Below are 27505 nucleotides of genomic sequence, written 5' to 3'. Positions count from 1 at the left end.
TTAAATGGGGATCCTCAAAGGATAAGGGAAAGGATGTGTCTACTTCTTATCGGTTCCCTATAATCTCTAGTCCTCTTCTGTAAACATTACACTGGGGTCATTTCCTTTACTTAAATTACAGTATGTAAGGATAGACAACCACTGGCAACCGCTGATAAACACAAAACAGTTACTGCTCACGTAATACAAGTTAAGAGTTAAACGCTTTTGGAAGAAATAGCTAAGAATTTGTATCTGGAGATGTGAAGGGATGTAGGGAGTAGATGGTGAAGAAATTAGCACAGTTTTTAAGAAATTAGCACAGTAAAAAGAAGAGTCAAGAAACTGTTGACAAGTTCCTGACAAGCAGGAACTAAGAATTGTACTCTTCTTTCAATGTGTTAACGTCACTGGCATTTATTCCATTTACAGATCTAGACAGATTGGCCCTTGACACACTGACAGAGATTCCCAAATGTCTTTAGGATCTTGAATTTTAAGGTCATCGTGCAATAGAACAGGATGTCCTCAAGTGAGGAAAGCTTAGATTCAAGTTCGAAAAGGCTTTTCCAGGCTTTTTGAGTAGATCTTCCAAAGTTTATCTATTGAAAAACTACATTTTTAGGACTTAAAAGGTAAGGGGTAATGCTTGAAGAAGCTAATATCCTGAGTTTCTGTGGGATCTAACAGTTTGTTTCCAAGAGTTTCCAATTTGTTGTGTCCTGTTACACTTGTCAACAAGTCTCAGTTCCTGAGAGCCTGCTCTGAGCAGAACAGAGGGGAAGGTTGAGGGCAGGGCCACCAAGCCCACACACAAGCCCTGGAAATACCACTAAACAGCCCTGACTCACATTTGTATAACACTTCCATTTACAAAATATTTTCACATGTATAATCTTGTTTGATCATCGCAATATCCTTATGAGGTAGGAAGGACCATATCTATTTAGCAGATGAGAAAGACTACAGGGCTGATGTTCGGTCTGTCCAAATGGCATCTGTTCAGATTGATGGGGACCTGTGCCATACCAGTTATTAAATATTTTGAATATCACCCTGGATAAACAACTGGCTTATGTATAATACTACCACCAAGTAGCAGAGTTGGAGTTCCAGGCTTAGCTATTCTTACATGAACAGGTTCTTTGTTCAAAGAACACTGTGCTAGGTACTGTGTGTGTGCGTGCAAAGATAACCAGGACCCTGTCCCAGTAAGTGGCCAGAAGCTACCAGCTAGAATATGGTAGAAAATACAGCAAGAACCTGTAAGGCAGTGTGGAGAAGGTCTGGGAAAGCCAGATTTGACTAGAAGAAATGTCTCAACCTCAATGAAGAGGTGGCATTTAAGGTGGGGCTTGAAGGAGGGGTCAAATTTTGACGGACTAAGATGGAGGTAAAGGTATTGTGGGTGGGGGAAGAAATAGTTTCTACTTTTAGATGAGATGGTTTAAGTATATTGGGGAAAGGATGTAAAGTCCAGTTTGGTTGAATGAGAAAGCACTTGTCGGGTAGGCAAATAAGTGTTGAAATGTAGGCTCATATGGGAACATCACATGCTAAACTGGGAGTTGCTCTGACTCAGATCTTTATTTAAAATTCTACAAAAGTGGATGGTCTACAGGAAAAGAAAAGCAATATTCATTCACTTAGTATTCTGTTCAAATTGTCAGGTTGTTGCATGTTACAACCTCAGCCCTAAGGGTTCTTTGCAAGGTGGATCATTTAAAAAAAAAAACCCTTGAATCTTATTTTAATTGCTACTTGTGTATCTTTCCTTAGCCGCATAGCCCCTCAAGAGACACAGCCACCACAGGAAGGCTAAGGAGAGAGGAAGGGAAGGAGAGAGTGCTCGCGCTCGTGCATGCGTGCTTGTTGCTACAGTGAAGTTATGTAGGAGTATAACATAATGGTTGGCTTTTGCAGATCTCAACTAATTTTGTTGTTTAGAAAGCTTGACCAAATGCAGTTATTATTTTTCTTCCCTCACTTTGCCAGCATTGCATCTTAACCTTTAATTTCCTTCCCTGTCCATATCCTTCCCTGCCTGCTTTATAAGCTGAGCAGCCACAGGGAAGGCCATCCGTGATAATGAGGAGCAATGACTCTACGGCTGCCCAGATCTGTCACAGAGATACGGGAGCACTCACTTTCGGATAAAGTTAGACCCCCAAAATGTACAAGAAGTCAGCAAGGATGAGGTTGAGAGTTGGCAAGGCTTTGGCTTCACCTGCTTGGCTAAGTTTTATCACAGTGGGATAAATACTGTTATTTCACCTTTGGTCTCTCATATGCACTAGCTAGCACATCTGCTCCTGATCCATACTTGTGAATTAAGTAAAATCATAACCCTGTAGCCAGTGAAATAGGTCTAGAGTAGACTGTGAAGTATGTAAGGACTTCAATGCTTTCCCCAGTTGGTGTGATTTTCCCATTACTTCCCACCTTTCCACAGACCTCGTGGTTAACTGTGGAAACCATAAGAAAGATCTGTTAAGGTATGAGAGACTTCAATAGTCTCCGAGTCATATTTGCATAATAATAGTCATTCTGAGAGGAGATAACATAATGAAAAAAAATTCACAATGGGTAAAATCTGGGGCTTCGGTAGGTAATCTTTTTTCTTTTTCTAGTGGGGAAGACTTAATATTAATAGAAAGTTTCAGGGGTGAAAAACAATCATTTTATACCTCAGGATGAACATATTCAGGCTTATCCAGAAATAAATAAATATATTAAATCTGACTGACTTTTCAAGACTTCCTGGGTAGCTTAAAAAACAAACAAAAAACCCAAACAACCTCCTCACCAAAAAATTCCAAGTCCTTATCTTATACCTATCACATCATGATATTTAGGGACGGGGCAAAAAAACTCGTATTTTTCAAAATCTCTCCTGGGATCTGATGATCAGTCAAGTTTGATTGGGCTGATTAGAACAATTAGTTCATTCCTTGCCCTGGAGTAGGTCTATGAGCTACTGAATCCAGGAAGACACTTCCAATTTCAGAATTCAGTGGTGAAGTCTTCCAGTTGTTTTCAGGGCTAGATGCAAGAGAAGTACTTAATAAATACGAGATTTGGTGCCAACATTACAGACTCCTTGGGGCTTGGTTAGTCCTAATTTATAAAACACCATCAGAAATCAATCTGGGATGAGCCAGAGGACCATGATCAAAAGTAATTGGTCTGGGCCACAGGAAGTTTCCTACTGTACATCAGCAAAACTCCCTACTCTCCTGGGCCTGCACAGCCAGATTCTGAGGTGATATTTTATTCCTAAAGCCAGAGACCTTGGCTGCTCATACTCTACAAAATAAAACTGTCAGTTCTTCTGTGGCCTTCACAGGCTCTCTTGGATGAGAGTCTTTGCCTGTGGTGTCTGAGAAGTCTTTTCTATCCCCTCCGCCTCTGGTATCCATGAAAGTGCCCACTGGGGCCTATCGCTTTGCAGGCATTAATGAAGGGACATCAATAGCTCAATCCTCAGGATTACCCAGTTCTTCGCTCTTTGCAATGATGCATTTTATCCAGGATATTAAAACACTTCTCCTTCCCTTTCCCGCCATCTAACTCTTGGGCCTTTTACTGCTAATAACACTTCTGCCAGAGGGAGGACCCACAGGAAGACTGAATGCTAGTTACTTTATAGTATTTCAGCAACTCTGGTAAAACAATTGATGAATAAAAGGATGAAGAAAATGTGTGGGTTCTTGGTAAATTTCAATGAACCCCTCTTCTGGCCTGGCATGGCCTTATGAATAAAACTTCAAGTAATTTATCATTTCACCTCTTAAGTTCTTGGGGTGTTCTAAAGAATATTTCATTAGTAGCAAGTCACCTCATTAAATAAGGACATTATTCTTGTCAGGGTTTTATCTATCTCCCATCCTTGCCCAGTGAGTCATCAGAAGGGGGCTCTGGTTTCTGAGTTATTAAACATTTTGTCCCTCTAGATCTTTTGCCTTCACAAACTTGACCACACACATCACAGAGGAACTCAAAGAATTAAACCAGAGGTGAAACAGAAGTCAGTCATCTTCACTTGTCTGCTGCTACCTTGGAAAGTCTTGATTTGCCTTCCAGCAAGCTCTACCACATGGGCACGGTTGTGAGATTTCCCATCACTTAAAGTTCCTACAGAAGGGACTTCTACCAGTTTTTCTGGTAACCTGTTTCGATGTGTTTGTTTCAAATAACTTTTCCCATCTCACTGAGTACCGGGAAAGGCACATGGCTCAATACATAGTTTGATATCTTCTGACACATACATACATCCATGTAACCCAACCCCCTTTCAAGATCTAGAATATTTCTATGACCCACTAAGTTTCCTAATCTTCCCAGTCTGTTCTTCCAACCCCACCCCACCATAAAGCCATTATTCTTATTTCTTATGATCATGTTAGTTTTACCTGTTTTAGAACTTCATATAATCGGAACATATAGTATTTTTTTGTGTAATGCTTCTTTCATGGAAAAAAATAGTTTTTGAGATTAACCAGTGTTAACTATATCAGTAGTTTATTCATTTCCATTGATGAGTAGGTATTCTGTTGTATAAATAATATTTTGTTTATTCTTTTTGATGTCGAGTGACATAAGGGTTGTTCCAGTTGTGAGTTTTTATGGCTAAAGCTGCTATGGACATTCTTGTACAAATCATATTGCATACATATGTTTTCCTTCCTCTTGCATAAATACCTAGAAGTGGAATTGATGGGTCATAGGGTAGGTGTATATTTAACTTTATAAGAAACTGCTAAGCAGTTTTCCAAAGTGATTGTATCATTTTACAATCCCATCCGTAATGTTTAAGAGTTCCAGACGCTACACATTCTCACCAACAGTTGGTGTTATGAGTCTTTCAATGTTCGCCTTTTCAGTGGGTGTACAACACTATCTTATTGTGATTATAATTCATATTTTCTAGTGCTTAACAATGTTGAGAATTTTTATGTTTCTTTGCATTTACATATCCTTTGTGATATGTGTATTCAACTAATTTGTCCATTTTTAACTGTATTGCTTATTTTTATTATTGGGCTGCAGGAACTCTCTATTATTTTAAATAAAAGTTCCTGTCAAAGTCATATATTGCCAAGTATTTTCTCCCATTCTATGGCTTGGCCATTCACTTCTTTAATGGTTCTTTTGATGAGCAAAACTTTTTTGATTTTTATGAAGTCCAACTTATAAATACATCATTTATGGTTAAGTCTTTTGTATCTTGTCTAAAAATACCTACTCCAAGTTTGCAAAAATATTCTCATATATTACCTTCCAGAAGCCTTATTGCTTTAACTTTATATTCAGGTACCTAATTAATCTCAAATTATTTTTGTGTATAGTGTGAAATATGGGTCACGGTCATTTTTTTCATGGGTATCAATTGTTCCATCACTATGTGTTAATGGGACATTCCTTTTTCCAATGACTTGCTTTGGTGCTTTTGTTGAAGATTGATTGCCCGTATATGTGAATTTATTTCTCAATTCACTATTCTGTTCCACTAATATACTTGTCTATCCTTATATGATCTTATTACAGCTTTATAGTAAATCTTGACATCAGGTAGTGTGAATTTTCCAGCTTCATTCTTCGTTTTCAAGATTGTTTTAGCTATTTCAGGGTCTTTCATTTCCATATAAGCTCTAGTTACATTGCCTGAAACTCTAGGGTTTTTTTTTTTTCCAATCTTTTCTTTCTGAGTTGTTGACTTACCATCTTTTCTTTTTCAGTGTCCAATGTAGTATTAAGCCCATTCGGCAAATTTTTCCTTTTGGTATATTTTATTTTTCACTTTTAAGATTTCTATTTGGTTCTTTCTATTGTTTCTGCTTCTCTGTTGCAAATACCCATCTGTTTACATTTCTTTAAACCCTTCAACATATTTATAATAGCAGTTTTAAATTCCTTATTGACTAATTTGTGCTAACTCTGAGTTCATTTCTATTGATCTTTTTTCTTCTAGTTATGGGTCACATTCTCCTTGTTTATGTCTTGTAATTTTATATTAAATGCTAGGCATTGTAGATACAATATTGAGAATTTGGATACAATATGGAGAATTTGGATCATGTTCTTTTATAGGAGCATTTAATTTACTTGAGCCTTAAATTGATCAAGGCTTGGATTTAGGCTTTGTTAGCTTGGGTTAAGAGGAGCCCTTATTTTAGGGCTAGAGTAGCTAAACTCCTATGTTTCCATCTTCTTCATGTCCCAACTCAATGCCCACGGCACTATATCTCTCCATTCTGTCTGATTGGAACTGTGATATTTCTAGAATATGAGATTTCCTCTGACTCACAGATTCCCTGTATTTGGTGTCAAGGAGTCTTACCATATTCATATACAGTTTAGTATTTGGCCAAAGACTAAAGGAGATCCTTCTCTTCAGTTTCTTATCCCACAAACTGCAGCCACCCCAGAACTCCTGAACACAAACTCCATTTCCTCTGCCAGGCAAGATCCTACTCTCCAGTATCTAGTTCCTTGTACCAGAATTTGTAAAGTGCCCCCAGGCAGAAAGCAAAAGTATATGTTGAGTTTACTTTGTATCTTTTCATTTTATCCACAATCACAAGTCTGTCCTGTTTTTAGTACCTGAAAATAGTTGTTTCACATATTTTGTCCTGTTTTATAGTTGTTTATAGCAAGAAAATAATTACAATACCCAATATTCCACTATGGCCAGAATTGGAAGTTCCTGCTTTGATGTTTAATATCTTTATAAATGGGAAGTTGCAATGTTTTTGCTGACGTTTGAATCTATTTACACCTTTTTTTACCTGTCCTCTTAGAGATAAATAATTCATCCTATCTCTTTTATGCTCAACACCTTAACATATGTTAATACCAAGAAGAGAGAAAAAGCCACCTAATTTGTCTTCTTTTCAGGTGCTGCCATCTTATATCCTCATAGATTTTATTTCTATATCATTTCTTAACTATATCTCCTCTGTACTCACTCTAGCCTTCCAAGCCTATCTTAAAACCCAGAGACTAAACTTGAATCTAATAACATTCTGCTCTCTAGTGTATGGTCAGATTTTAGTGTAAGATCTTGATGTCCAGAACATCAGCCTTCCTTTTTCCATCCCTTCACTTTTAATGTGATTGTGTCTTTCAATCTGAACTGAGTCTGTTGTAGGCAGCATATGAATGGATCTTGTTGTTTTTTGTTATTGTTGTTGTTTTTATAATACATTCAGCCACCTTATGTCTTTTCATAGGAGCACTTAGTCCATTTACATTTAAGATTACTATGGACAGGTGTGTAATTGCCATTTTATTCATTGTTGTTTTTTGTAGTTCTTCTCTGTTACTTTCTTCTCTTGCTCTCTTTTCTTGTAGATTGATGACTTTAGTGATTTGTTTAGGTTTCTTTTTCTTATATTAGTGTATCTATTATAGGTTTTTATTTTGTGGTTACCATAACATTCATATGTAACAAACTATGTTTATAGTAGCCTATTATAAATTTATTATGTTTTAAGTTCACACACATTCTGAGGGTACCACATTTTTTACTCAACTTCCTCCCACATTTATGTTTTTGACATCATATTTTACATTGTGTGTAAACTTATTACTTATTACTTAACTTATTACTGTAGTTACACAAGCTATTTTTGTCTTTCAACATTAATTTTTGTCTTTGCAATTATCCCATCTACAAAAAAGGATAATGTGGAAAATTTTAAAGATCATTTTCGTTTGGGTGAAAATTAAATTAGATTGTCTTAGTTTGGGTTTTCCCCAGAAGCAGGTCCTGAGACAAAGATTTCAACACAAATACTTAATTTGGAAGATGATATTAGAGAAAACTGATAGAGGAATAGGAAAGACAACTTATAAAGATGCATTGTCAAGTGAGTTATTACTCTGGAGTCAGGGTAGAAGAGTTCATTCAGTCCCACTCAAGGCAAACAAGCTGGATTATTTGTATACCAAGTTCCATCAGTCATTGGTTAAAGGCTGCTTTTAAGGGGTGTTAATTCTCTAGCTTTTGGCCTATCTTGTACACAAGTTGGAGTGGGATGAGAAAGCCAGAGAAAGTTGAGTGGGTATACACTATAAGAGAATACCATGAACAACTACATGCCAACAAATTGGACAACCTAGAATAAATGGACAAATTTCAAGAAACAAATAATCATCTAAGACTGAATCAGGAAAAATAGAAAATGTGGACTGATTGGTCATTAGAAATGAAATTGTATCTATAATCAAAAACTCCCATCAAACAAGAATACAAGACCAGATGGCTTTATAGGTGAATTTTACCAAGGATTCAAAGAAGAATAACTATTCTTCTCAAACTATTCCAAAAAAAAAAAAAAAAAAAAAAAAAACCTGAAGAGGGAAAGCTTCTAAACTCATTCTATAAGAATAGCATTAATTACTCTGATACCAAAACCAGACAAAGGCACTAAAACAAAAAGAAAATTACAGGCCGGTATCCCTGATAAACACAGATGCAAAAACCCTCAACAAAAGCTTAGCACACTGATTTCAGCAATACAGTAAAACAATCACACACCATAATTAAATGGGATTTATTCCAGGGATGCAAGGATGGTTCAATACCCACAAATCAATCGAAGTGATACACCACATAAAAAAAGGATGCAAAACATATGATCTTATCAATAGATGCAGAAAAAGAATTTGAAAAAAATCCAACATTCATTTATGATTTGAAAAGCCCTCAACAAAGTAGGTATATAAGGAAAATACCTCAATGTAATAAAGGCCATATGTGACAAATGCACAGCTAACATCACACTCAATGACAAAAAACTGAAAGCTGTTTCTCTAAGATCAGGAGCAAGACAAGGATGCCCAACCTCAGCACTCTTATTTAACATAGTACTGGAAGTCCTAGCCACAGCAATTGGACAAGAAATAAAAGGTATCCGAATTGGAAAGGAGGAAGTATAACTGTCACTATCTGCAGATGACATGTTACTATATATAGGAAATCTGAAAGATCCCACCAAAACAACTCGTAGAATTAATAAATGAATTCAGTAAAGTGTCAGGATACAAAATTAACACAAGGAAATCTGTTGCGTTTCTATATACAAATAACAAACTAGCAGAAAGAAAAATTTGGAAAACAATCTATTTACGATTGCATCAAAAAAGAATAAAATAGCTAGGAATACATTTAACCAAGGAAGTAAAAGACCTGTATTCTGAAAAGTATAAGATATTGACAAAATAGAAGGCACAAGTAAATAAAAGGATATACTGTGATCATGGATAGAAAAAATTAATAGCATTAAACTGTCCATACAACCCTAAGCAATCTACAGATTCAATGCAAGCCCTATTAAAATCCCTATTAAAATACCACCGGCATTTTTCACAGAACTAGAACAAATAATCCTAAAATTTATATGGAATCACGAAATGCCCTAAAGCACCTTGAGAAAGAAGAACAAAGTTGAAGGTATCACGCTATCTGATATCAAACTATGCTACAAGGCTATTGTAGTCAAAACACTAAAACAGACACATAGATTAATGGAACAGAATAAGGAGTCTAGAAATAAACCCACATCCATATGCTCAACTAATCTATGACAAAGAAGGCAAGCATATGTAATACGGGAAAGAAAGGCTCTTCAATAAATGGTGTTGGGAAAACTGGACAGATGTAAAAGAAAAAATGAAACTAGACCACTTTCTTATACCATATGCAAAAATGCAGTCAGCATTAATATAATGGGTAGGTGTAGAGCCAGAGAAGAGAAAGAGCAATTAGGGGGATTGTTTCATAAACCATATAAATGTCTAACCAATATACTGTATACTTGAAACTAATAATAAAATAAAATAAAATAAAAATGGATTGAAGACTTAAATGTAAGACTTGAAATGATAAAACTCCTAGAAGGAAACATAGGCAGTAAACTCTTTGACATCTGTCTTAAAATTTTGGGGGGATGCAATATATCTCCTCAGGCAAAAGGAACAAAAATAAACAAATGGGACTACATTAAAAAGCCTTTGCACACTGAAAGAAACTATCAACAAGATGAAAAGGCATTCTACTGAATGAGAGACAGTATTTTCAAACAATACATTCAATATGGAGTTATATCCAAAATATATAAAGAACTCATACAACTCAACATTTAAAAAATCCAATTAATAATGAGCAGAGGACCTGAACAGACATTTTTCCAAATAAGACATAAAGACAGCCAACAGACATATGAAAATATGTTCAACATCACTAATCATCAGGGACATGCAAGGCAAAACCACAATGAATATAATCTCACACCTGCCAGAATGGCTATTATCAAAAAAGATGACAAATAACAAATGTTGGCAAGCATGTGCAGAAAAGGGAACCCTTGGGTACGAATGTTGGTAGGATTTAAATTGGTGCTGCCACTATGGAATACAGTATAGAAATTCCTCAAAAAATTAAAAATAAAACTTCTGTACAATTCAGAAATTCCACTTCTGGGTATTTATCTGAAGAAAATGAAAACGATAATTCAAAAAGATATATGCACCCCTATGTTCACTGAAGAATTGTTTACATTTTCTGAGATATGGAAGCAATCTAAATGTTCATTGATAGACAAATGAATAAAGAAGATGTGGTACATATATACAATGTAATATCCCTCAGCCATAAAGAAAATTAAATCTTGCCATTTGCAACAACATGGATAGATCTGTAAAGTATTATGTAAGTTAAATAAGACAAAGACAAATACAGTATTTCACTTATATGTAGAATCTAAAAACAAAGCAAAGCAACAAACAAAAGGAAATAAAAACAAACTCATAGATACAGAGAACAAACTGATGGTTACTAGGGGTGAGGAGTTGGGAGAAAAGGGGAATGGGATTAATAAGTACAAATTTCCAGTTATAAAATAAGTCACAGGGATTAATGTAGAGCATAGAGAACACAGTCAGTAATATCGTAATTAGTATGTCTGGTGATTGATAATTACTAGATTTATTATGGTGATCACTTTGTAAAGTATATAAATGTTGAAATCCTGTGTCGTACACCTGAAACTAATATAATGTTGTATGTCACCTACAATTAAAAATAAATTAAAATAATTTTTTTAGTGCTGATAAAAATTTTTTTCCAGATTATCCATTTTGTAAATGAGAAAACAGCAGTAAAATAATTTGCCTAAGGCCAATATTTGGTAAATGAGAGATTCAAGATTGGATTCCAAAGACCATGATGCTATGTGACCTACCATGGCCTCTTCTGCAATCAGTTCACTGCCTTGCTGAAATCGGGCATCATGTCCTTGGCCTTTTCCTGTTCATAACTGGGTGTGTGTGTGGGTGAGGTGGGGCAAGGAGGAAAGTACACTTTCCCTCTTAACTCCAACTCCCATCTTTGACAATTGAATTGAAGTTTAAAGTTTCCAGTTTTATTTTTGTCTTTCTAGACACCAGAAATGCAACATCTCAGTGTTGAGCAGAGAATAGGCTGAATTTGATGTGGGACATCAAGTATAGGACATGAATAGGTTATTTCAGTTGTATGTATCCAAAAATACCCAATTTTTATTTTTTACTCTTCTCTCCCCTGTTTAATACAAACATGGCACTCTATTTCATCATCCAAAAAAATGAGAACAATAGATTCCTTTGAATTTTCCGTAATTCGTAATCATCTGTTTTCCTTAGGTCTTGAGGACACTTATCTTTTTTAGATATTACGGAAAATTATAGATGGCCAGTCAAGATGTCAGAGTAAGTAAACATTGTCATCACCTCTCCCCATGACCACATCAAAATTACAACTAAATTATAGAACAACCATCATTAAGAACCACCTAAAGTCAAGCTGAATAGAATTTCTATAATTAAGGATATAAAGAAGCCACACTGAGATTGAAAGGAGGTGTGGAGATACAGAATAGGCAGGTCCCACACCCATGGTGTCGTGAATAAGAATTGGGAGGGACATTTCAGCTGCTGAAGGCTCCCCTGAGGAATAAGGGGGTCCCAGCCCCACACCAGGCTTCCTGGCCTGGGACACAAGTGCTGAGAATAGGAGTCCATAGAACATCTGACTGTGAAAACAAGTGGAGACTGCACCTGAGACAGAGGGCAGCTGGAGACCGAGGTGTTCCTCTTGAGGGGCCTGCACACATACTCGCTTGCTTACAAACTCACTCATTCTAAGCTCCATCATAGGGACAGCAGTTCGAAAAGCACCAGGGACATATGGGAAGAACTAGATTGACTAGCTTCAGGGAGAAGGCTGGAGGGCCAGGGGTCAGGGCAGCCCTCTCTGGGGTCGAAAGTACTTCCAGGCACCATTATTCCTTTGTTGAACCCTCCTCATACCCAGCTAGATAATGAGGGGGGGGGCAGCAAATCTGTTTTCTCCATTAACCTGGTTAATACCATTTGCCCTGCCTTGGTAGTTCCCTAAGACTCCACCCCACCCAACTCACTTGCTCACCCAAGCCTCTTCTAGCAGGCACTCCACACAAGTAGCCTGCCTTGGTTAATGCTAAAGACTTTCCTAAAATCTCTCAAAGGTTCAAAAACACCAAACGAGCAGTAGTAGGCCTTGTGTGCCCTGAACCTTTTGCTAAGCATCCTTAAGCCTGGCACAAGCAGCGACCAGTCTCAACTTGCATTGCACCTCCCATTAGGTAGCCCCAAGACTAGCATACAGGGTGGCCAGTCTTGGCTTAGAACACAGATTAAACTAAGTGGCCACAAGCCAGACATAAGTCAGGGGCTGGCCTCAGCTCACATCATGGCACCAGACAAAGGGTCTCAAGCTCAGCATAAGTGCAACCGGCCTCGGTTAATAGTATAGCCTCTCCTAAGTACCTCCATGCCCAACCCAAGTGGCAACCAACTGCAGATCAATTTGTAGCTTCTACCAGGAAATACCAAGCTCGGCACAAGACATGGCTGACTGTGGCCTGAATCAGAACCCCTTCTTAAGACATTCCAGAACCAACACACCCAGTGGCTGGCTTCAGATCACACCAGAGCACAGTCCAACGAGCTCCACAAATGACACACCCCAAGAGTGGACTTGAGTAGCACCAGAGTCCTGCTAAAGTGTCTCCTACTTCATAGGATCAGCCCTCGCACAACAGCTTTCCTGTCGTGGTCACATCCAGGCCTCACAGTCAGTCAGCCTGAGGCCCAACTCCACCACTGACATGCCAAGAGCAACCGAGGCTCAACTACAACAGGAAGGGACACACAACCCAGACAAGGGACATCCCTGGAGCACCCAGCTCAGATGACCAATGAAATTGCATCATTGATCCTCACAGGACATCTTTCACAAGACCAATAGACATAGCAGATCTACCTACTACATAGAAATAAACATAGGAAGTCAGCCAAAATAAAGGGACAAAGACGCATATCTCAAATGAAAGAACAGGACAAAAATCCATAAAAAAAAAAAAATTAAAATGGAGATAAACAATCAACCAGATGTAGAGTTCAAAACACTGGTTATAGGAATGCTCAATGAACTTTGGGGAAGAATAAATGAACTCCGTGAGAACTTCAACAAAGAGATAGAAAACAAAAAAGAGATAAAAAACATAAAAAGAACCAGCTGGAAATTAAAAAAATAATAACTAAATTGAAGAATACATTAGACAGAATCAAAGCAAGTTATATGAAGCAGAAGACTGAATGAAAGATTTGGAAGACAGGGGGCCAATTTCAGCAGTTTATTAAAATGATCACACACCATGATCAATTGGAATTTATTCCTGGGATGCAAGATTGGCTCAGTGCCTACAAACCAATTGGCAGAAAACAGCCAATTGGAACAGCAAAATAAACAAACAAACAAATAAAATAACGGACCTCTGGGACAACATAAAGCTCATCGACATTTGCATCATAGGGGTATGAGAAGGAAGAGAGAGAAGAGCAAGGGATTAAAAACTTATTTGAAAAAAATAACGGAAAACTTCCTAAACGTGGTGAAGGAAACAGATGTAGAAGTCCAGGAAATGCAGAGAAGATAACCCCAAAAGCCCCACACCACAATAGCTCATGATTAAAATGCCAAAGGTAAAGACAAAGAGAGAACTTTAATAGCAAGAAAAATGTAGTTAGGGAGCACCCATCAGATTACCAGCTGATTTCTCAACAGAAACTTAGCAGGCCAAAAGGGCTTGGCATAAAATATTCAAAGTTATGAAAAGCAAAGACCTGCAACCAAGATTACTCTACCCAGCAAGGCTATTATTTAGAATCAAAGGAGAGAGAAAGAGTTTCCCAGATAAGAAAAAGCTAAAGGAGTTCATCACCACTAAACCAATATTACAAGAAATGGTAAAGTGATTTTTTAAAGAAAAAAGGTCAAAAATATGAATAAGAAAATATAGGAAAGGAAATAATTCTCATTAACAAAGGCAAACACTTAGTAAAAGCAGTGGCTCAGCCAACTATAAAGCTAGTACAAAGGTTAAAAGGCCAAAGTAAAGTCGGAAGATCATGTGTAATTACAACAATTAAGAGATACACACAAACACATATAACACACACAAGGAGTAAAAAAATGACAAAAACAAACATAGAAGGAGTGAGTAAACATTGCAGTAATTTTAGAATGTGTTTGAAGTTAAGTGATTATCAACTTAAAATAGACTGCCATAAACATAGCTTGATATAGATGAAGCACATGGTAACCACAAACTAAAAATCTATGAGATATACAAAAAATAAAGAGAAAGGAATCCTAACACAACACTGTAGAAAGTCATCAGCATACAAGAACAAAAGCAAGAGGGAATAAAAAGGAACAGAGAATCACAAAAGCAATAAAAAATAATAAAATGGCAATCACTACAAACATATTAGTAATTACTTGAAATGTAAAAGGCTCCAATTAAAAGACATAGGGTGGCTCAATGAATAATAATAATAATAATAATAAAGACCTGTACATATGCTGCCTACAAAAGACCCACGTCAGAGCAAAAGACGTATACAAACTGAAGAAGATATTTCATGCAAATGGAAACAAAAATGGCTAGGGTAACAGTATTTACATCAGACAAAATAGACTTCAAAACAAAGGCTGAAACAAGAAACAAAGAAGGACATTTCATAATAATAAAGAGATCAAACCAACTGGAGGATACAACTCTTGTAAACATTTACACATCCAATGTAGAGACACCTAAATATATAAAGCAAATATTGATGGATATAAAGGGAGAGATCAATGGTAAGAAAATAATGGTAGGAGACTGCAACACCCCACTTACATAAATGGATAGATCGTTCAGACAGAAAATCAGCAAACAGTGGCCTTAACTAATGCATCAGACCAGATGGACTTAATTGATATTTTTAGAGCATTTCACCCCAAAGCAACAGAATATGCATTCTTTTTTTTTTTTTTTTCAAATATACATGGAACATTTCCCAGGATAGACCACGTCAGGCCTCAAAACAAGTCTCAAGAAATTTAAGAATGAAATCATATCAAGCATTTTCTTCGACCACAATGATATGAAACTAGAAAAAAATTACAAGAAGAAAACAAAAAAACACACATGGAGGCTAAAGAAATACACTATTAAACAATGAATGGGTTAACAATGAGATGCAGGAAGAAATTGAAAGATATGTTGACACAAATGAAAATGAAAACAGAATGACCCAAAATCTATGGAACACAGCCAAGCAGTTCTAAGAGGAAAACTCATAGGAATACAGGCCTATATCAAGAAACAAAAAAGAATCAAAAACAATCTAAACTTAAACCTAAAGAAATTACAAAAACAAAAAGAACAAGTCCCAAAGTGAGTAGAAAGAAAGAAAATAATAAAGATCAGGGCAGAAATAAACAAAATAGAGTTTAAAAAACAATGGAAAAGATCAATGAAACCAAGAGCCAGTTCTTTGAAGAGATAAAGTGATGAAAAGCAAAGATCTGCTTGATAAGTCTTTAGGCAAATTCATCAAGAAAAAAAGAGTATGGGTCCAAATAAATGAAATCAGAAATGAAAGAGAAGTGAAAACTGACACCACAGAAATACAGAGTTAGAAGAAAATGCTACAATTATATGCCAATATATTGAGCAACCTAGAAGAAATGCATAAAATCCTAGAAACATAAAATCTTCCAAGAGTGAGTCAGGAAGAACCAAAAAATCAGAACAGACTGATCACTAGAAACTAAATTAAACCAGCGATAAAAAAATACTCCCAACAAACTAGAAGTGAAATTGAATCAGCAATCAAAATTTCCAACAAAGTTGAGGACCACATGGCTTCACAGGTGAATTTTACCAAATATTCAAAGGAGCATTAATAACTATCCTTCTCAAACTATTCCCAAAAAAAAATTGGAGAGAAGGGAAGGCTCCCAAACTCCTTTTATGAGGCCAGCATTACTCCAATAGCTAAACCACTCAAAGACATTACAAAAAAGAAAATCACATGTCGATATTCCTAATTAATATACATGCTAAAATCCTCAACAAAACAGTAGCAAACTGAATTCAACAATACATTAAACAGATCATACACTATGATCAATTGATTTATTCCTGGGATGCAAGATTGGTTCAATAAATCAATTGATCGTAGTGTATGATCTTTTTACTGTATTGTTGCAAATCAATTAACATGACATACCACATAAACAAAATGAAAGATAAAAATCATATGATCATATCGATAGATGCAGAAAAAGCATTTGACAAAATCCAACATCCTTTTATGATAAAAACTCTCAGGAAAGTAGAGGTAGATAGAACATACCTCCCCATAATCAAAGTAATATATGACAAACCTATGGCTAACATCATGATGAAAAGCTGAAAGCTTTTTAAGATCGGGACCAAGAAAAGGATGTCCATTTTCACCAGTTATTTAACACATGATTGGAAGTCCTGGCCACAGCAATTAGACAAGAAAACAAAATAAAAGTATCCAAATTGGAAAACAAGTAAAACTTTCATTATTTGCAGATGACATGATATTAATAAAGCAACTTCTAGAGATTCCACCAAAAAACTATCAGAACTGATAAATGAATTCAGTAAAGAAGTAGGATACAAAATTCATATTCGGAAATCGGTTGCATTTTTATACATCAATACTGACCTATCAGAGAGAGAAATTAAGAAAACAAGTCCTGGACAGCAATTCAGAGAGATCGTGGAAGGGAAGCCAGGCATAGTTACCTTTGCCCTCCACCCCAGAAATTCCCAGATGACTTCATCACTGCCTCGCTGCTCCTGTTATTCCATTCTTTCACTACAAAACTGGTAAGCTTTGCTTCCCCCTCCCCTCAAGAATAGTGCCTCTAGTCCCTATTCCTTTTGTCCATTTCAATTAATCACTGATGTCCCTCCAATCCAAGCTCCATCCTATCAGCATCTTCTGCCTGAAGATTTTGATAAGAACCTCAGCAATTTCCCCAGGGCCCTTGACCACTGTCAGGAAAAAAAAAAAAAAAAAAGTAGACAAATGGTCTCCCCCACAGCACTGCCCACTATGTCTTCTGTTCTGCAGAAGAATCACAGATGTACGAAATTGCGGCATCTTTCTGTTTCTGCTATGTATCTTTTCCCAGTTGCTACTTCTTAAGAGTCTCTTAAAGTTAATAGAGACACAAAATTTTATCATTGTTTCTGAAAGCAAAGCTTCTCTTCCACAAAACCCATCTGGCTTCCCCTATATATTAAAAAGACCACACCTAGAATTTTAATAGAAGCATTTTTTGTGTCCTTCAATTATTATAACTATAATCACATGGTTTATATACTTAGCATTTGGCCTTGGAAAGAAACAAGTAGCTACTCTTCTTATAATGTCTTTAATTCCTCATTAGAATCATTTTAGTTGCCAAGCAACCTTCACTTTTTATGTTCCATATTTGAAGGGATTATGCCAGAATTATCCTTTTAAAATTTTAGGACAGAATAGCCACTTTCTGTGCTAGCGCACCTCTTTATAAATTCTAACGCTGATTTTAAGAGAATTGTTTAAGTTGTGAATTATGGAAAGCAGAGTTAATTATAGTGAATCTACCATAAAAAAGTTAATTGATTATAGTCCATGTAAATATGCACAAGAGAGAATCTAGGAAAATATTCCCAACAATGTTGATACTGCTTATCTTGCTCTTGGTGGTAGAATGGATGACTGCAATTTTCTTCTTTTTGCTAGTCTGTATTTTTTAAGTTTTCTATAGTGTACATGAATAATTTTTAAAGTTATTAAAATTTAAAAGGTAAATAAGAGAGCTGGGTTACAGTTAGATCTTTGTAAATACAAGAACTTACAAAAAAGTGGGATTAAATAATATGTATATAAAATAAATTAAAATGAACATTATGTTATTCATAGTAAATACTCAAAACTATTACTAAAACTATTTTAAAAATCTATGTAAGTGATAAATTTTGTTATGTACATTTTACAATAAAAAATATGTAAGAATATAGACTTGGTGTATATTAATAATTTAGAAATAATAGATTTAAATTTGGTTGGTTTTCTAATTTTTCACCTAAAGGATATTTGCTCTTCAAATAGATCAAAAGTACTTTCTTTCTTTAAATTTACAAATTCCTAAAGGACTTTCTTCAAATTCACACTCAACATCATGATTGAAACCCCATTACACCTTTTCCCAGATATTTTCAGTCTCAGAAATCATTTCAGTATTACCACAGTGAGGGGAAAATGAAGCTCTGAGTTACAAGGTAACTATCCAAGCGCTCTCCAGTTTTAAGCCAATGACAATCTCAGAAACAAAACTGAAGTCTTCTTTTTCTCCAGCAAAATCTTACTGACAAATTTTTACTGATCATCCGTAACAGTGGATTACAGAATTACTCCATATCACAGGCTGGATTTAATAAAACTGATTAAAACGACAAGAATTCACCAAATCTTTGGAATAGAGATTTTTTTTTCAAGTTTAGAGTTAATAAAGAAAAAGATAACAAGAAATGTGGCCATTATTTAAATGTAAAATTTCTATACATTAAAATCCCAAAACCAGTATAAAAATGGAAATGAGAATGAGAGAAAAAAATATCTGTAGCAAGTGATATTCAAAGAGTTAATAGGTTTATAACATAAAAGCTTTTGCAAACCTCTAATAATAAAAAGCATTAACCAGCAAGTGATAAATAGGCAAAGGATATGAACAGACAGTCCACACAATCGGAAATGTAGTTAGCAAACAAACTTATAAAAACATACTCAACAGAAGCTTGGTTATATAGATATATCAATAGTACCTGTTACCATGTAGTGGGAAAAGAAGGGAAATGATTAAACGGGTGGAATCAGAAATAGAGACAGCATATAATACATGAAGAACAGAAGTTCACAAAGTTAAGGTTTGGTTGGTCAGAAATAAGGACCAGTTAAATCGTGGAGGATTTTTAGAGGAGGTAAATTAAAACAATCAAAGAAACAAAACAGAAACACAGAGTGATAACTTTGATGCCAGAATGAGAATCTCAGTTTTAAAGCTCCATTGTCACTTCTTTAAGAAAATGTCTCAGCTTCACTAATATTTGATGTCCTTATCTCTAAGGTATAATGTTCCTTTTCTTTGAAGAACACATGGAGAGTTGTTTTATAAGACACTTAGATGAAAGAAGCAAAACAGCAAATATTACCTTCTCTTAATTAGGTGACACAACATTAAATTTCCAGTTTTAGCTTCCCCTTCCTACCTCAACACTTTGCTTAACAATAGACTCTTCATGGGTGGAGTTTAAGAGGAAGCCCTGTTTAGCAGTGTTTATCCATTTCCATGATGTAAATACTCCCAACATAGGCAAACGCAAGCTACTAGCATGACTTCACTGAACACGGAGCTTAGAAGAGATGCACAAACCATAGCTCACCACTATGCAGCGTTCATACCATACAGATAAAACAGACATATCTCAAGAGCATAGATGATAGTAAAATGCGACATGAGGAAGTGAGTTTTGAGGATTTATCTTGTAAGTTTATACATTTAATTTTTAATGATGGCTGTGTTTAACTGGCTTGCAAATTTTCTGAAAATTTAACAATCTGTTCTTGTAGATTAAGATTTTCTAGATTGTGACAGCGTTAAATCAAATGTGGTACCCTGTGTGTCTGCTCAGGCCGCGTGCCCGTGAAGCTGGCCCTGCTTACGCTCTTGCTACTTACCTCCCTGCTGTTTTCCTCCCACCCAGCTAGGCAGTAGACCAAACTACCCACAGAACAAGGCACGAAGTCCAGCATGTGTAACTGCTCCAGGCAGAATTGGGCAGGTCCTACCATCAGGAGGTGGGCCTGCGGGTGGGGCCTGCACTTCAGATGACCTTCTCCAGTGGTCTCACTGCCCAGTCACTGCTGTTTCAGTCAATTATTAAACACACAGCTCTGGCTTTCATGTTACTTCCTAATGTGTTTCCATTGCAGACTCAATAACCTTCGTGTCAACCTATGGCCTTAAAAAATCTGTTGGAAAAGTGACACTTTCAGGGAAGTATTTAGAGGTAGCACCTTTCCAGTTCCCCCCAAGCTAATCTGCTACTTCTAGGCCTCTGTTCCTTGGAGGATGGGCATACATTAGGGAGCAAGGACCTACAGCACTGCAATAAATTGGTCTGATTGTGGTTTAAAGGTGGAAATGCAGAATAGGCATGCTGCCTTTGAGTACAAAGCACCAAACTGTAGTAATAACTGACACCCATGTCCTGCTTATTTCCATGCCCAAAGATTAACAGGCTGGAAGTTTTGAAGGGTGTTTCTGCATTTGAGAAGGGATAGAAAATCTGGTAGCAGTGAGCTCGAGGTTGCAACCCTGCTCAGGGGCAGGCCTCTGTCTAATCAGATCTGGCTGGATAGCTTTAGAGGTGCCCAGAAGGCTGGCTTCACCATGTGTCTTTCTAGTCCATATAGCTGAAAAACTTATTTGCTCTACTGCTTCTCAGAGAATATGTACCCTTCAGGTTTTCCATGCTTTCCTAGAAAGCCCAAGAAAATGCTCTGGAACATCCAAGAAGAAAAGTGTGTCACAGGACAGTATTTCTCAAAATCGGCTCATGGGTCACCTTCATCAAAACCATTGTGACTGCTAGCTGAATGGAAATCTCTTGAGTGGAGCCTCGGGAATCTGAAAGTTGAACCCTCGCCCCAATGATTACTGCACATGTCAAGCTGGAGAATCTCTGGCAGAGCAGAAAGACGTGAGCCTCAGAGATAGACTGACTACAGCTCAGATCTCAGTGTCTCTACCACTAATGAGTTGGTTCAATTTCCACAGGTTCTTTAATGTCCCTGAGTTTCAATTTCCTATTAATTAAAAGAGCAGAAGAATATCCACCTCACAGGGTTGTGGAAATCACTGGCGCCGATTCAGTAAAAGGCCCAGCAGCCTACAGAGCTCAGAGTAAGCGTCCAACCACCATCAGTCTACTGTCTGTCTCCTTGTCTTTGTCTCTTTCAGCAGTCATTCTCATCCCTCTGGATGGACTTACTGATCTCAAATGATCAGAATTCCTGAGGCACTGTCAACCTCATGCATCAACACTTTTATGACCCCGCGCTGTTCTCTATTACAGAGAGAGGTCTGCTATAAACATCCCCCACACTGGAGAGCACAGACGACAGCAAAGAGGATTTCCCATCTCCTCCTTTCACAGGACTGGCAGTCACTATAACTCACACCCATGAGAAGGCAGACATGTCAGCCTGGGGCACTGGGTGACGCCAGGCTGTCAAAGATGCAGCAAAGAAGCTCCTTAGAATAAATAGCATCTTGATCGCAGAATGCTAATTTACTCCAGAGAGCTAAGAACAGGCCTGCCTGGGAGCTGCTCTGATGCCAGAAGCCTTAAAACATGGGTGCTCTGAGTACCACCCTGGACATGTGAAACCTTGTGGTCATGATTCCCCATAACTGAGCGTTCCATTAAGGAGGCAACTAGGACAGCTGTGGGCTTCTTCACAAAGGGCCTGTCATCAACAGTGGCTAAGGCTTTGGGCCCCTTCCTGATCCTACATTTGGCTTTGTTCCTTGGAGTTGCCTATTCTTGGGTCCCAGTGCCCTTCGATGTCATGGCCTTGGGCTTCTGGTCTTGAACTCCATTGCCTCTGGGCACCTCACTTTGGCGCACAGACTCTAAGTTTCAGAATAGTGAGGAATACCTCATTTTCCCTTTGTCACGGAGGAACTGTGTGTGGTCCCAACAAGTGTCTGTTAGGCTTTATGGGTCCAACTTACAAAATACCATATAGTGTTTTACTTTTAATAAGCTGAGCTCTATACAACTGCTCCATAGCGTGGGAAATATCCCCATTACCTTGTGGGTATTTCTAGTTCAGGAGGTCTTTGAATAGCGTTAGCACAATGTACCTGGTAATTTTAATCAACACTTTGTTTAAGAGAGAATTTCAGGCAGACCCCTGGTATAGACAGGGTCCAATAAATATTTCTTATATTTCATGGAGTTTAATTTCTATCTGGGGAAGATTATGCCTGCAGAATGTGGGCCCAGTGTGCAAGCCTGTCCTGTGTGGCATGTGGGTCTCCAGTGAGCGAAGAGAGGCCTGTCCTAGGAGAGGGACCCAGCATGCCTCAGCTCAGGCTGCACAAGGCTGCTGGGGGCAGAGGAGGAAGCACAGGAGCAGTGTGTTTTCTCTTTAGGCTGAAGACATGAGGCAAGTTGTTTCAGATCTCAGAGGCTCAATTTATTTTCTCATGTGTCCAATGGAGGAGACAATAATACCTGACCTGCCTATTTCAGAGTTGTTTTGAGTCTAAAAGAAAATCAATACGTATGGAACTCTAAGAAAAAATAAACAATATTCTAAATATAAGATACTAGCTAAGCTGTGTTCCCCTTCACACTGAGAGATAAGACAGACCTAGAGTTTCCTCCCACGCCCCACCTGGGGAGCAGGAGGGTTGCTTGCTGAGGGTCCCTTTGTGGGACAGGTATGAAGTTTTCTTTCTGATGCTGTTGGAAGTTGTCTACATTCAGAAGGGGCCAAAAGAAGAGCTTTGTGAATTTGGACATATGAAGGCTTCTAGTTGGTCTCAAATGCTTGGCAGCCCTATTACGAAACGAAAACGTTAAAAAAAAAAAAAAAAAAAAAAAGCCCGGATGATCTCATAGGTCTTTTCTACCTCTGAAACAGATGGTGTGATTCACATACATGTGACATAAATGTACCAGGTTGTAATGATTTGCCTCGTTATGCTCAGCTGAATAGGGGCTTAACCAGCAACAATATGCCGAGAATGTAAAGCATGACCTCTGATTAAAACAGAAGGTAAGAGTAGGTTGTTTCACGGTTAAAGCAATGAACTATGACTCAAGGCTCTGAGTTTCTAATCACAGATCTGTAACCTTGTGTGTGACACTGGGAGGCTTGCTAGAGACCTTTAAGAGTACCCTTAATTTGTATGTGCTGATCACCCATTCTTAAAAGCACTGTAATAAGTCTTTCCTTTGAGAACAGTGTGGGTGGTAATTAATGGTTAATAATACTAAAGAGAAAACCATCAATAAAGACTGCCAAATGTCCATGATGCCTTAGGAAGTATTCAGAGTATTATTTAGAGATGCTAAAAAAAAAAAAAATGCAGATCCCAGTTTCCAGATCTGTTTGCTGCTTTCCCCCTTCAAGTCAGCCATCTACCCTGTTCAGCACTACCCAAGACACTTTCTGTGACGATGGAAATATTTTCTCTTTACTCTGTCCAAAGGCAGCTACCACTCCTGGCTATTGGCAATTGAAATATAACTACCGAGGCTTAGGAACTAAATTTAATACTTGATTTAATTTTAATTTATTGAAATGTATATGTAAATATACATTTACATATACATTTCAATAAATTAAAAAAAAAACCCTCAAAGCAAATGCATGAAGGTGAGGCTAGGAAAGCAGAAGAAAGTAATTAGCTTTTCTGTTCAAAACAGCTTTTTTCCTCCCTCTTCTTTTCTTCAAGCTGAAGGGAGGAGTAGCTGAAATCAGGGTTTTAAGCAAGATATGACCAAAAAATAAGAACAGTTTCCCTACCCTTTTGTACGATTTCCCTCTTTTTTTTTATGGGTATTAAAAATGAGACATCTAAACTCATGAACTAAAAGCTAAGCTAGATTAGCTAGATTGCTTTATTCCAAAGCAAAACTCTTCTACACAAGCCTGAGGAGATAACCAGAAAGATAAGGTTCAAGAGAAACCTGAGCCTCACTCTGTGCTATTCTCCGATTGCCTCTGAGGAGACCCACAGGAAGGCGCGCACAAGCACACATTTTGCTCTGGGTTGTTCTTTGTCTGCTACCCAGCCCCACTTACCTCTGTGGCTCCGTTTCCACTCCTCTCCCCTACTAGACACATCAACTGATAACCAACGAGTCAAAATCATAGGCGAAGTGCTATCTCTCGTTCCCTCCAGACATAGGGTGCCTATGTTTTTGCCCCTTTCATGTAAATTCTGTGGCAAGAAACTTGGCAGTACAAAACACGCAAAGCCCTGAGATCTTACCTTCCCGCCTTCCAGCAGCATTCCCATGAGAGGGATGTGAATAAACAGTGGCGGTTCTCCTCCTTAATCTGTGTCCTCACTCTTGAAGTGAATTTATGCAAACTCCACACGGTGTAAAGAATTTACTCTTCCTGCACTTAGTTTATTATTGCCCTGTCTTTTGTATCAATTTTCTTCCTAAATGGTGCATTTTGCAAGTATTCTAAACTCGAATCATGAAACAAGGGTTCTATCCCTGTCATTCTCCTAGTGCAGTGCCCAGTATGGAATCAGATGCAATTAGGGGTTTAATCAATGCTTCTTGATAATGGATAAAAAGACTATTAGACTAAGTGGGATTTTTACAGGGCTGGGATTTTAAAGTACTTCTGTAGTTCAACATATTCCAGGAAGCAATGCATCTTTTGCCCTTGGGAGGATTTGTTGAGGGCAGTGGGTTAGGCTTGGTTCTTTCCTGGAAGGACTTCAGAACACATAATGTATTTTGCAGGTTGATGTCATAATTAGCCGAAGGTTAGGAAAACAGCCCTGAATTCAGCCAGCAGTTACATGATTGGCATGGGAGGAAGAAAGAAGGCATAAAAAATACATTGTTGGTTGCCGTTGTCTCAATGGTGAAACGGAAAAGGCATAAAAATCCTTTTCACGAAATAGTCACAGCGTCCTGCTAAAGACCCGTAAATATGACTACCAAGCCTATGAGAGGAACTTCAGTTTATTCAAGTTGGGAACTAGGTGAAAGGAAAATACGGGATGAAGAGCAGCTCATCACAGCTGCACTTTTACTAGCCTCCACCATCTCCTAGTGTTTCTCCTTTCATGCATATTTTCTGAGATTATTCTGAAATAGAAAACCATTCATTCTGCTCCTGAATGCATCCTTAACTGAAACATTAAAGTGTAAATAAATAGAAATTAAAGTTTTAGGTTAAACTAGCAATAAAAAATGCTCTTACCCAAGTTAAAAAGTCTATAACAAGCAAAAAAGCAAAGCGGGTTTCTTGGATCAGCTGCATTAGCATCACCTGGGAACTTGTTAGAAATGTAAATTCTTGGACCCCACCCCAGACCTACCAGAGCAGAAACTCTGGTGGTGGGGCCCAGGAATCTGTGTTATAAAAAACAAACAAACAAACAAAAAAAGCCTCCATGTGATTCTGCACTAACAGTTGAGAATGATTGTTTTAAACGGATGTTAAAATCATCAAAACTATTATTTTCAATGTTGTGCTAAAGTGTACTAAATGAATATTCCCTGAAATGTCAAGTCTTTCCCAATTCTATAAACAAGATCTGATCGACCTCTAAACCAGTCCAGCCAGTAATCCCTAGTTCTGAGTTCTAACAGATCTGCATGTATGTCGTGCTGCCTGAAATCTGATCAAGCCTCCCTTACACTCCTCAGAGGCTCTGGGGCGCCCGCTGGGCCACCAGTGCTCATCTGTTTTATGGTGGGAGATAGAGGGGTTCAAAAAGGGGGGGATGCAAAGGAAAACAGTAATGCTGGAAATCTATGGCTTTTTCATCAATTTTAATCATTCCTTTTTTAAAGGGGAGCAAATATTTAGTACCTTTCAATCACCATTTCACAAATAATTAAAAGACGGTGCTTATAAAAATTTTTTAAATAGGGCATTTTTGCAGATAATTGCTTGTCAGCTGCACTAAGCTGTGCATCCTTCATGGTGCGTACAGGTGATGACGGAGTGCAGCATCTAGGTAATTCACTGCCAACGTGTGTCTGTATGCTTCTTTCCCAGATCCTTGACCTTCAATCAAATGCTTGTTAACCAGTCTCTTCCAGTCACAGACATTCTGGCATTACCCAATCCTTTCGTATTCTGCCATAATTACCCTCCAGATTATAAAGGGAATTACTGAGACATTTTTGTCCAAATGATTCAAAGACTTTCAAATTTCTGCTGGATAACAGTGTTTGCTCATGTAACCTAGTCTTTATGTGCCCCAAGAACATAAGGACAAAAAAAAGTCAAAGCACCAGATGCTCAATAGCATTTTATGATATTTTTCGTCACGAGAAAAACCTCCATCCTAAGAAAAATGGAAATGCGAACTCTCCTCGGTAACTTTTCTCACTTGAAATCACACTTCTCATCACGACCTATTACACCCACACAATCATGTGCCACAGGCACTGCACACTGTCTCCAACATTTCAAAGGCTCAAAAGCTATTTTTAAAGCCAAAACACAATCTAGGTTGCTATTCTATAAAGCACTTTTTAAAGGAAGAACAAAGTAATACAGAGATTTTTATGCATGTGGGCAGTTAGCCTACTCACCAAAAGACTGAATGCAGCTGTCGATGAGATCGTCCAGGCTGGCTCCTTTGGCTAAATGTCCCAGAGACACCATCATTCTGAACTGGGTGATCTGGGCCAGGCTGGGATGGGAGGGGAAGGGGCTGCCGGTTGGCTTTGCTTCTAGTTTTGCTTTAGGGGCAGTTCTGCAGCCATGAGGTTTCCTGGGGAAGAAAAGAGTCAATGAGTGCAAGCTGAGCATCCAAGGGATGAACAAACTGGCAGCTCCACACTCTGAAGGCAGACTGAAGAGGAAAGGAGTAAAGACAATTAATCCTGGGAGTTGGGCTGATAGGAGATATACCCCTCCCACTTGGCAAATGCACCAAACGGACTGGTTGGCTGTTAAAGAGATATCTCCCAAGCAAATAACAAGGTGAGATTTTAGGGGTGCAACTAGGGCTCGTTCTCCTGGGGTTAGGATTGCTTTGGCCTGCTGTCTCCATTTCCTGAAGAGGAAAGGCAGAGAGGCAGGACTATCTTGGCAGTCCTCAGCTCCTAGCAGTAATTTTAAATTTTAGGCTAAAGGCCACTGACTTGGGTCTCAAGAATTAAGTTTCAGGTCGTCTCATCTTCAGCTAAATTCATTCATCTTGAACAAAACCCAGAGATGCTGTAGGTCAGGCGGCCTTGGAAACACCTCTAAGGACTTTGTGGGGGGAAAATGACTGAAGATCTGTGCACAGGGG

General features: G+C 37.8%; 1 protein-coding gene across 8 annotated transcripts in view; it reads right to left on the bottom strand.

Annotated features, from left to right (window-relative positions):
- Nucleotides 1–27505, bottom strand: part of RASGRP1 (RAS guanyl releasing protein 1) — an 86194-nt gene that overhangs the window by 45110 nt on the left and 13579 nt on the right. For all 8 annotated transcript variants that reach the window (XR_005648889.1, XM_039843935.1, XM_039843934.1 and 5 more), the window contains one exon: nt 26799–26980. Coding sequence is in view for 7 of the 8 variants with exons in the window: in XM_039843935.1 (XP_039699869.1) it covers nt 26799–26980 (182 nt within the window). In the remaining variant the exon portion in view is untranslated. The remainder of the gene's footprint in view (nt 1–26798; nt 26981–27505) is intronic.

Source organism: Pteropus medius, unplaced genomic scaffold (assembly GCF_902729225.1).
Source record: "Pteropus medius unplaced genomic scaffold, Ma_sr-lr_union100, whole genome shotgun sequence".
Lineage (NCBI taxonomy): Eukaryota > Metazoa > Chordata > Mammalia > Chiroptera > Pteropodidae > Pteropus > Pteropus medius.
This window is presented reverse-complemented; position numbering and strand designations above follow the sequence as displayed.